The sequence below is a fragment of the Equus asinus genome, chromosome 13 (assembly GCF_041296235.1).
Source record: "Equus asinus isolate D_3611 breed Donkey chromosome 13, EquAss-T2T_v2, whole genome shotgun sequence".
NCBI lineage: Eukaryota > Metazoa > Chordata > Mammalia > Perissodactyla > Equidae > Equus > Equus asinus.
The window spans coordinates 56,498,773-56,511,125 of NC_091802.1; the positions used below are offsets into that span (position 1 = coordinate 56,498,773).

The 12,353-nt window shown below is 44.9% G+C and overlaps 1 protein-coding gene across 2 annotated transcripts in view; it reads right to left on the minus strand.

Moving 5' to 3' along the window:
- Positions 1-12,353, minus strand: part of QRICH2 (glutamine rich 2) — a 32,042-nt gene that overhangs the window by 18,495 nt on the left and 1,194 nt on the right. Inside the window, exons 3-4 of one of the 2 annotated variants that reach the window (XM_044746244.2) lie at positions 10,808-10,867; positions 10,273-10,383 (exon numbers count right to left, since the gene is read on the minus strand). In XM_044746244.2, the coding sequence (XP_044602179.2) occupies positions 10,273-10,383; positions 10,808-10,867 (171 nt within the window). The remainder of the gene's footprint in view (positions 1-10,272; positions 10,384-10,807; positions 10,868-12,353) is intronic. The other variant, XM_044746245.2, reaches the window with a different exon arrangement.

Below are 12,353 nucleotides of genomic sequence, written 5' to 3' on the forward strand. Positions count from 1 at the left end.
AAGAGAAAAGACTTAAGATGTACAGAGAATAAATAGCAAAATGGAAGATGTAAACTCTACTTTATCAATAATTAAACACTTCAATCAGAAGACAAAGATTGGCAGGATGGATTTAAAAACACGATCCAGGAGGCCCCAGTCGCCCTGGCCCTGGCCCTGGCCCTGGCCGTGGACTGGGTGGCCATGGGCAAGGAGGGTGCACTAGCCAGCCCCAGTGTGTATCCTGGTGGCAGAGATGGTACTGGCCCAGTACATATTCACCTTGAAATGGAAGACGGGAGAAGACCAAATCATCGAGGTGCCTGTATCCAGGCCCTACATCTCTGGATATTGCTTACCACTTCAATCAACTAAAAGACAAGAACAACAAAATTCTGCTGGGAAACTCCCAAGACTTAAGAATGGCAGATGGAGTAGCAAATGTTGAACGCATTCTGGAAACTGGATATCTAAATGACAGACTGGATGAGTTTTTAGAAAAGTATATGGGCTCTTATGATACTGTTCTTGTAAAAGATGAATCATTGGAGATAGCCAACTCTGTCTTACAGAAGATTCTATAAACAAGCATTCTTCAAGACGACCTATCTCCTGTGGGTGCAATTGATGCAAGAACTTCTCATCTGTTCATCCTGCTGAAAGACTTTTATAATACATTCCAGCTCTTGAAGTTTTCCCTTTATTTTCCTGAAGTATTTTCAGACACATTGACTCCATCAACTGGAAGCTTCTTTTTCTCCACCTCTCTCAATACACTTCTCACCATATTTTTTAACCAATTAAAAAAAAATCTGAAGCCAAAATTTGAAAAACAGCTTCCTACTTCTCCAAAGTAAATTTTTTAGTTTATGTTATCACAAAGTTTTTGAAGAATATTTCCATGCTGGCAAAGTTTGTAGACGTTTAAAAAGAAGTTTTATGAAATGGGGAAATGATGTGCATGATTTTAAGTATTGCCCTTTCGTCATCTGGGTGAATAACGCCGATGGTATAACCATCTCCTGAAATTGTGTTATGTGTGGTTATTTCATTTTGCGAAAATCAATGTTTATCAGAAAATATTGGCACTTGTATTTGAAAAACTGATGGCATCCACATGTCATTAATCACTGCAAAATATTCTATATTAAAGCACTGATAATAAATATTAAATGAAAACCTAAAAAACACCCAACCAGCTCACACATGATCCAATTTTATGCTGCCTACAAGAGACACATGTTAGAGTCAAGAAACAAATAGGTAGAAAGTAAAAGGATAGAAAAATTATAGCATGCAAACAGTAACCAAAGGAGAGCTGGAGCGCCCATACTAATACCAGACAAAATGGACTTTAAGACAAAACCGTTACTAGGAGCAAGGACGTTTTATACGGATAAAAGAGTAAATTCATCAGGAAGACATAATTTTAAAAATGTATATGAACCTAGCAACAGAGCCTAACATACATGAAGAAAACCTTACAGAACTAAAGGGAGAAATAGACAATTCAACGGTAATAGCTGCAGACTTCAATACCCTGTCTTCGATAAGGAATAGAACAAAGAGGCAGAAGGTCAACAGAAAATAGAAGGTTTGAGCAACATTATAAGCCACCCAGACCAGCAGACATCTATAGGCCACTCCACCCAACAATGGCACAGCACGCATTCTTCTCATGTGCACACGGGACACTTTCTACAACAGACCATAGGTATTTAGAAAGCAAACAAAAACAGAGGAAAAGCAAAGATGTTTTCAAACTTACAAAAGCTGAGATAATTCATCCACAGCAGACTCACACTACGAGAAATGTCAAATGAAATCCTTCAGGCAGGGAGAAAACGACACCCGATGGAAACCTGGATCTACACAAAGGAATAAATTGTAACTATATGGATGAATATATAAGATGTTTTTCTCATTGTCGAAATTTCTTTAAAAGATAATTGACCAAACAAAAGTAAGAACAATGTATTGTAGGGTTTACAACAAATATGAAAAAAGTAAAATGCATGACAACAATAGCGTAAAGCAGGAGTTGGCAAACGATGGCCCGTGCGCCAAATTCAGCCCACCATCTGTTTCTGTAAATGAAATTTTACTGGAACACAGGCACACCCATTCATACATGAATTGTTTATGGTTGCTTTCACACGATAACAGCAGAGTTGAGTAATTGTGACAAAGACTATATGACCCACAAAACCCAAAATATTTACTGGCTCCTTCAGAAAAAGTTTGTTTGACCACAGAATAAAGGTCCCTGGAAATATACTATTGTAAAGTTGTTATACTATTTGTGAAGTGGTGTAATATCACTTAAAGGCAGACTGTGATAAGCTAAAGAGGTGTAAACCTATAAACCCTAAAACAACTACTAAAATAACAAAGAGTTATAGCTAATAAGCCAACAAAGGAGGTAAAAAAAAAGTCACGCAAATAATACAAAACAGGCAGAAAAAGAGGGAACAAAGAACAGATGGGACAAATAGAACACTAATAGCAAGGTGATATTCTCATATCACATATGGGATATGTGATAGTCTCAACCCTAACTATATCAATAATCACATTAAATGTAAATGATCTAAACATGCTGATTAAAAGACAGAGATTGTCAGATTGGTTAAAAAGGCAAGACCCAAGTATATGCTGCTTGAAACAAACTTTATATAGAGAGACACAAATAGGTTAAAACTAAAAAGAATGGACAAAGATATACCATGCTCACACTCAGAAAAGAAAAAAAAAAGCTGAAACTGCTATATTAATATTAAAGTAGATTTCACAACTAAGAATATTACTAGGGATAAAAAGGTCACTTCTTAATATAAAGAAATCAGTTCATCAAGAGGATATAACAATCCTGAATGTTTATGCACCTAATGACAGAGCTTCAAAAGGAAGCAACACCTGCGAGAACTGCAAGGAGAAACGGGCAAATCCACGATCACAGTTGTTCACTTCAATAACCCTCTCGGTAATCGACAGAAGTGGGCAGAAAATCAGCAAGGACGTCGTATTCATTTCCTGGAGCTGCCATAACGAAGTACCACAAACTGGGTGATTTAAACAACAGAAATTTATTGTCTCACAGTTCGGGAAGCTAGAAGTCTGAACTCAAAGTGTTGGCAGGGTTAGTTCCTTCTGAGGCTGTGAGGGAGAATATGTTCCGTGCTCTTTCCTAGCTTCTGGTAGCCTCGGGCATGCTTGACTTGTAGCTGGTATCCTCCCTGTGTCTCCACGTCCTCTTCTCTCCGTATGTCTGCCTCTCTGTGCAAATTTCCCTTTCTTACAAGAACACAGTCGTTTTGAATTAGGGCCCATCCTAATGACCTCATCTTCAATTGATCATCTGCAAAGACCCTATTTCCAAATAAAGTCACATTCACAGGTACTGGCAGTTAGGATCTCAACATCTTTCGGGAGACTGGTGTGCAGGAGGCACACAGTTTAACCCTAGTAGAGATAGTAAACTTGAACAACACTGTCAAACTCACTCCCTTTTACAGAACCATTCACCCAACAACAGCAGAAGACACATTGTTCTCAAGGGCACAGAAAACATTTACCAAGAGAGACAATATTCTGGGCCATAAAATACGCAAATTTAAAAGGATTCAAGTTGTACAGATTATATTCTCTGACCACAATGGAATTAAGTTAGGAATCAGTGACAGAAAGATCCCCGGAAAATCCCCAAGTATTTAGAAACAAAATAACACACTTCTAAATAAGTCATGGATTATAGATGAAATCAAAAGGGATATAGAAAGTATTTTGAACTATAAACCAGAATTTGTGGGATGCTGCTAGAGCAATACTGAGGGATGTATTTATAGCACTAAATGCTGATATTAGAATAGAAGAAAGGTCTGAAATCAATGGCCTCAGCTTGCACCTTAAGAAACTAGCAAAAGAAGAACAAATTAAACCCAAAGTAAGCAGAAGAAAGGAAATAATAAAGATCAGAGCAGAAAGCAATGGACAGAAAACAACAGAGAAAATCAATGAAACCAAAAGCCAGTTATTTAAGTAGATCAAGATAATGGATAAACCTCTAGACAGGCTGACCAGGAACACAAGAGAAAAGACACAAATTACGAACACCAGGAATGTCATCAGGGAAACGCAAATTGAAACAAGACACCACTACACACCTATTAGAATGGCCAAAATCCGGAACACTGACAACACCAAATGCTGACGAGGACGTGGAGCAACAGGAGCTCTCATTCAACGCCAGTGAGAATGCAAAATGGTGCAGTCACTTTCGAAGACAGTTTGCCAGCTTCTGAGAAAACTGAGCATACTCTTCTCATATGATCCAGCAATCACAGTCCTTGGTATTTACCCAAAGGAGCCAAAAACTTATGTCCACTTAAAAACCTGCACACAAATGGTTATACCAGCTTTATTCCTCACTGCCCAAACTTGAAAGCAACTGAGGTGTCCTTCAGTAGGTAAATGAATAAACAAATTGCGGCCCAGCCAGACAAGGGAATATTATTCAGCACTGAAAAGAAATGAGCTATCAAGCCACGGAAGGACATGGTGGAAACTTAAATGCATATTACCAAGTGAAAGAAGCCAGTCTGAAAAGACTACAGACTGTGTGATTCCAACTCTACCACATTCTGGAAAAGGCAAAACTAGGGAGATAGTAAAAAGATCAGTGGTGGTCAGGGGTTAGGGGGAGGGAGGAATAAATAGGCAGAGCACAGACGATTTTTAGGGCAATGAAACGACTCTGTGTGATGATACTATAGCGGTGGACCCATGTCATTACACATTTGTCCAAACCCATAGATTGGCCAACACTGGAGTGAACGCATAGACAAACTATGGGTGATAATGATGTGTCCATGTAGGCTCATCAGTTCTAGCAAATGTACCGCTCTGGTGGGGGATGTGGATAGAGGGGGCAGGCGATAAATGGGAAATCTCTATACCTTCCTCTCAATTTCGCTGTGAACCTAAAACTGCTCTTTAAAAAGTCTATTTTAAAAAAATAAAAATAAAAAATCAATTTTAAACGTGGGAGAAAAACAAAACCCCATGGCTCTCCATAAGCCCGAGCTAGTAGTCGCCCTACTGCCGTCTCTTTTAGGTATATCTGACCCCGACCAGAGGCTGTACTATGATCCTCATCATGTCATCTTTAGTCAGGATCCAACTTCAGGCAATGATAATCTTAAAGGTCACCTGCAGCTTGGTCCAAATCTGTTGACCGGCATCGGATAAGCTGCAAATGCGCCAGCTCTTGTTAGGAGACTGCCTGGCATGCCCCTGGTGGTGGTGGGCTCTCCCCAGGCACTAGGAGACCACAAAATCTTAGCAAAGCAATTCCCTACCATTCACGAGGAACCTACAAAATTCCAAGAAGCATTAGAGATTTACAACATCTTAGGACCTCACCTGGTCAGAGCTTGGGGCTTCTGAGGTCAGAAGCCACCTCACTGGAGGGGCCTAATGGCCCTCCCATAACTCCAGCTCTGGGACTACTCTCAGTGATGCGCCAAGTCATTTAACAAGAATTCTATTTCTACTGCTATGTAACAAATTGCCACAAACATAGCCACCCAAAACAACATGAGTTTATTGTCCCACAGTTTCTGTGAGTCAGAAGTCCAGACGCATCTTTGCTGGGTTCTCTATCAGAGCCACACAGCCTGCAGTCCGGGCCAGGCTGTGGCCTCCTCTGAGGCTCAGGGCTGTCTTCCAGGCTCATTCAGGCTGTTGCCAGAATTCAGTTCCTCCTGGTGGGAGGACTGAGGCTCCCGTTTTCTTGTGGGCTGTTGGCCGAGGGTCACCCTAGAGTCACTAGGTCAGCTCCTAGAGGCTGCTCTCAATCTCGGCCTCATGGTCTCCTGCTTAGGGGCCATGCAGAGACAAGCAAGAGAGCATCTCTTAGATACCCTCCTTAGAAGGGCTTACTTGACTGGGTCACGGCCACCCAGAATAATCTCCCTTTTAATTAACTCAAAGTCAATTTACTAGCAACCTAATCCGGGAGAGACATCCCATCCCGTCCGCAGGTTCTGCCCACACCTGGGGAGGGGATCAAACTGTGTCTACACCAGGGGCAGGAAGCTTGGCAGCCATCTTAGTTCTGCCTATCACCTGTGCCCTAGAAAGGCCAAGTGGGCTAAAAATCAATCACTACAAACAAAATAGAGGAGACAAGGAAGCTAACGCCATGGCAAGATTTTGAAAGCAAGTCTTAAAAAGACACCCAACGCATTGCCAATGTCAGAAAACCACTCTTGGAAGCATTGGCTGTGGACTTCGTGCCCAGGTTACCGCCCAATGTTCAGAAACAAGAATATCAGAAAATGGCAGAAAAACCTCAGGTAAACCTGCAGGATGAGCCAATCATTCATGAATTGCCTCAAGAGGAAAAAGTGACTGAGTTTTTAGTTTCCTCGGGCTGCTGTTACAAAGTACCACAAACTCAGTGGCTTAAAACAACCCAAATTTGTTATCTCCCAGCGTGGGAGGTCAGAATTCAAAAGCAGTTTCGCTGGGCGAAAGACAAGGTGATGGCAGGGCTGGTTCCTTCTGAACTGGCGGCTCTGAGGGGAGAAATCATGTCCTTGTCTTTTTTTACCTTCTAACAGTTGCTGGCATCCCTTGGCTTGTGGCCACATTGCTCCAATCTCTGCCTCTGTGGTCACATCAGCTTCTGTTCAGGCCTAGAATCTCTTTCTGTCTCCCTCTTATTGTGGCCTTTGTGATTACATCATTGGGCCCACCCAGACAATCCAGAGTAATCTTCCATCTCAAGATCCTTCACTTCATGACACCTGCAAAGTCCCTTTTGCCATATAAATTAACATTCCCAGGTTCCTGTGATTAGCGCAAGGATATTTTGGCGGCCAGTATTCAGCTTACTACAGACACTAAAATCAAAGTTCTGGTTTCACAGAACAAACACTTCAAAATCCTAGAAAGATGGACAGAACAGCTACAAAGGTGGGGGTGGGGGTGGAATGGGGTCTTAGAAAAGTTGTTAGTTTTCATTAATGGCATTAGATTAGACCCACATCATTCTTGAGGATGATAGGAACTGGAAACAATGCATGCCGATGTTGACCTCCTCACACAAACCATGCTTAAGACTCATCTTCTAGATTTCTAAATCACCAAACTAGAACCACACAGCCTCTTTCTTGTTGGGAAAACCTGGAGACCAGCCCTCTGTCCCTTTGTCCTTTACACCCTGCACCCCCAAGCCAAGAATTTTGGAGTCAAAGATGCTAGTCGCTCTATGTTAAGACAACTTCTCAACTCTCTACACTTTCCAAGATCATCAATATCGTAGGACTTTCTAACCAAAATGTGCCTCGTGCTGTCTCTCTCCACATTTCAGTAAGCCCAGGACAGCATCCTTTTAAGATACCATTATTTTATGAACCAGTAGGAAAAGGAAATCACTGCCAATTAACTATAAAATGCCATCAACTCTAAGACACATCCTGATTTCAGAGATGCTAAAATGTGGGGGGAAATGTGTATCTTTGAAGCAATGGGTTAATTTTGAGTCAAAACGCACTTCTTTTAAGTCCCTACTTCTTTGCTGACCTGAAGAATGAGGATGTGCAACCACTCCCCTCTGGAAGGGTGGATCCGGCGCTCCCTCTAGAATGGGCGCTTTCGTCCTGACTGGCTTGACTGAGCTCGCCAGCCCACCACCTGCTATTTCCATGACCTCAGGACATTACAGAATTCTTATTTCTGCTTCCCTGTGGACATGCCACGAGGTTAGACTGATCTATTTTGCCCAGTTAGTTGAAATCAGATTCCATCTTGTGAAGCCCCTCCCCAAATCGCTCCACTATTCTCGGGTCCCAAAGCTGAGGACACCCAACAGTGAGCACAACCGCACGGTTGTCACCTGCCTCTCCCTCGAGAGACGCCTCCAAATAAGAGTTTTATTTTTTGCTTTCTACTTTATTTAGCCTGTTGGGCCACAAAGCTTCAGAAAAACTGTTGTTTACCTCGGATGTGCTATTTATGCCAGAGAACATCTGTGCTCGAGGTCCACGGACCCAGTTAGACGGTCACTAGAAGCCTCTTCCGTTGTGAAACGCCTGTCAGGACGTTGGCTGGAAATTCAGATCCATGACCTTGATCACAGGGAAGTGAGGAAGCCTTACTCGCTCCCTCAGGCAAGTTTGACTAGAGCGCTAGGGTTGGGTCTTCCTGACTATGATAAGCCTCTTGTTCTTTGTTACGGTTAGCAGAAGTAGGAGGAGGAGGAGAGGTGGGGAGGATGAAGAAGAGGAAGAAGTATCATTGTCTTCACTTTGGGTATATGAACAAAGCTGTAAAGAGCCGCCCCGTTGCCCCTTAGACTACGCCCTTGGGAACAAGTGGTCTGTGTCCTTCGCACACTCGCGCCCTGGAACAGGCATCTTCCGCTCTGATTCTGAGCTCCTTTAACTGTAGCTGCTACACGTACAGTTGCAGCTTCTTCCTGAAGATCAAAATACAACTCCCTTCTCACGTCTGATTCTCCAAATATGGACGTTTACTCCTCTGTGCTGATCACATGCCCCCTTCTCACGGCCCTGCCTTCAGCCCTGGCTCTCAACTGTGCGCAGGCAGACGGTGCGCCTCACAATCGCCCTTGAGGTAACACCTTGTCTGCCAAAACCCACAATTGACCTTAAAAATGCCTACTTTAGAAACCCTGACGTCCTCTTTGTGTTAAAGGCTCCCAACACCAACACAAGAAAAATGGGTCTCAAGTGTGTTGTACTTTCTAAGCCTGAGACAGTGAACTCCCCACTGCTGTCATCACAGGCAGTACAGCAGCCGAGCTTGTCGCCACCACAGCTTGTTCTCTTCTGAAAAGTCTTTTCATATTTATATTGATCCTCATTTGCTTCTGGAGTTGTTCATGATTATGAGCAATTGTCAAAACCCTGGCCCTGTCTTAGCGCTGGAGAAGTAAAAGGGTCTCAAGGGGCTCGTGTCGATGCTTGCTTACATGTCTTGCAGGTCCTCTGCTACAAACCCAAGAAAATGTGTTGTTTGCTCAAAACATATGATAGCAGTATGTGTAAAAAGCTTGGTTTTAAAAAAAAAACAGCCAAAGCAATGGCCACCTTTTTCTAGGCTGCTCTTTTTGTTTGCAGGCTCCTCTTCCAGCCTTTTCTTTTTTTTTTTTGAGGAAGATTAGCCCTGAGCTAACATCTGCCGCCAATCCTCCTCTTTTTGCTGAGGAAGACTGGCCCTGAGCTAACATCCGTGCCCATCTTCCTCTACTTTATATGTGGGACGCCTGCCACAGCATGGCTTTTGCCAAGTGGTGCCATGTCTGCACGCAGGATCTGGACCACAAACCCCGGGCCATGGAAGCGGAACGTGCGCACTTAACCGTTGTGCCACCAGGCCGGCCTCCCAGCCCTTTCTGATGCTACTTTTCCTCTGAAGAGGCCAAGAATTCAGAAAGCAGGCTGTCTTTTGTACCCGGATAATATTTGGCACACTTCAGATGGCCACTTGGTGGCACCAAAGCCTCCACTCTGGTCCCCTGCTTGTGTGTGTACACTGCTGTGATCCTCTCTGAGTGACTCAGATGCACAAACCCAGGGGAAGAGGAATTCAAGACCAAAAGGGCAGCCGATCCTTGTCCTTGAGGGCCATTTGCAAATACCCATATTATTCAGATGAAGAAAGGCTGGGATTTGAAAATGAATTGGTTAGCCTGCGCACTGTCTTGGGACAGACAGATGTAGACACCCATGTGTAAAAGTCACCATCCGCAGAGGGCCCCCTGAAGAGGTTTTATTTCCAGGGTTGGCCACCTTTGTCCACTAATAGTGAAGAGACTCGTGCATTTCAAGACACACTGTAAAGGAATTTTGAAAAGCTGCGAAAGCAAATCAAAACTACACCCAGACACTGTTTCCCATCCAACCTATTGGCCACGCTCAAAAAATTGGGTACCAGTGGACAGTGCTGGTGGGGATACTGAGAAACAAGTTCTCTCCTACGTTGCTGGTGGGGGTCTAAATTGGAACCACATCCACTGGAGGCAATCTGGCAAAAAGCTAGCCAAGTCACAAACGCACATTCCATTTCTAGGAACTTACCCTGTGAGTATGTTCACTGTGTGAATGTCACACTGGAACATGGTTTCTTATAAGATTGGGAGAAAAACATTAAAAATATCCATAATAGGAAACACGTGAAGTAAATTATGAACATCCACATAATGGAATACTGTGTAGTAGTAAAAAGGGAGAGGTTCAGGGGAGCCCAGGCCCCCCATTTGTTTACCTGTTGTGAGGCTCTCCAGCCGTCAGTAATTGCTTGCTCCAGCTCCTCCCAGGTGACCATCGTGACTTCTTCTCCAACAGGCATCACACTCAGCTTCCGGCCAATTTGATCCTGACGGGAGCAGACAACATGTGCGTGCATACATACACACCACAGTGCAACACGCACACCTAGTGTGATCCCGGGAAGCTTTAAGAACAGAACTGAGCTAATGGGGGGGGGGGGTCGGGGGGGGTCCTTCCACAGCCCTAAGCCCAAGGAGAAGGCACTGTCCTTCAAGTGGCCAGTGAGTCTTGGGCAGCCAGTCTCCTGTCCCATGGGGCCCCTGATGGAGTGCTGGGCAGGGATGGACAGGATTTCTCCTCAATCTAGGGGCAGTGCCCTGAGAGGCAAAGGGCACACAGCACCCCAGCCTGGCGGGGTGCAGACATCCAGGCGGGAGTCTGGGTGAGCCCCAAGATAGGGGCCAGGCTGAGAGAAAACATCCTCCGCTCCCCTCTTGAGGGCCCTTTCCCACAGAACCGGCCGATATTACCAGGAATTCTTCCCGGCCTCTGATTAGCCTCTCTAGTTCATCAACCCGCTGGACGAGTTTCTGGAAGAAGAGTTCAGAGATGGAGGATCAAAGCAGCCACACCTGTGGCCCCTCTGCACACATGCACACACACAGGGGAGAAGAGGTGTAGATCTGAGAGGAGCAGAGGGTAGAGAGAAGGCTGGTCAGCCAGGCTCCCCAATCTCTTCTGAGCCAACCAGAGGAAGGGAAGTGGGGTGCAGTGGCGTGGTGTCGGGGGACAGCATGCCAAGAGCAAGCGCTAATGCAGGGTTGGGTCCTTTGGTCCCGGCATCCATTTCACACCACCCACTAATGAAACGTTCCAGCCCTGTAGGACAAGGCTGACCTCGCCTCTCAAGGACAGAAACGGTCGGCTACTTCAAGGGTTTCTGAATGTCTGTGCTGTTTAAAGAGAAAAGCACCTCAAAAGAACCAGAGCAAATCTGCGAACCTTCAGAATCTGAGAATCTAAAGGTAAAGCAAGCCTTTTGTCCAAAAAGCAAAATCAACCTAAACCCAAAAAACACCAGACTTCAAAAAGAAAAGCTTCCCAGAGCGAGATGAGTCCTGCCGGGTCTCAGGGCCTAGCTGACAACGAATGGGATCAGCGGGCAGGCGTCCCCCCAGGGGCTTGCTGCCTCCTGCCTCCTTTGAGCTTTTCTTTTCCCGCAAGTCTCTCTTCTCAGCCTCTCCCTGAGCCTCCTCCTCACTGCTCCTCCTTCTCCTTCCAGCTCTAATCCCCCATGTGGGCCTCGGAGGGGCCTGAAATAGGAGCATGGCCTAGTATCTCCTGAAGTGACATGCTTTGGGTCCTGTGGTCAGATTTTTGGGACCCCTCTACCTGGCCTGACAGGCAAATCCAGCAAGCCAGGAATCCTGCGCGGACTTTAAGTCAGTGCAATAGCATCCACGCTGTCCTGGGGAGTGGCCGTGCAGGCCACCGTCAGCCTGTCAAATGACCTCGCAACCCCTGGGCTCACCACTGAAGATGCCAGCTGGAGAAACCAGGAACAGGAAGAGATAAAGGGAACCTCGCTCAGACACCCCCAGCTGCATTTCTTGGAGATTGAGGGAATAAAGAACGACCCTGGTCCTTGCCTCCATCCACACATAGGTAACATCAGCGTCTCTGAACTTGTTTGACGTGTAACCAAGGAATTCTTGTTTATGTTACTTTCACGCATAATCTAGAGGAAAACCAGATGTACCCTAATCCCGTTTTGGACACACGTGAAATCTAGTTGTGAGTTTTTCCCTCTTCGCTGCAGTGCGCTGTTTTGTGAGAGAGAGAAGCTGCCCTGAAACCCTGGCACCGCAAGGCAGTTTGATCAGAGTGTTCTGTTCAACTGTTTCCCAGGATTCAAACTCCTCATCTTGATGATCAAATAGAGGAATTAACCTTTACCCAGACTCTGTTTCAGTCGGCAGTCCCTGCCGATTGTTGGAAAGTGCTGATGCCAAGGATCTGTACTTCTCTCTCCAAGGAAACAACCACCCCAGTGGAAGCGTTGCTGCCCGCTGCACC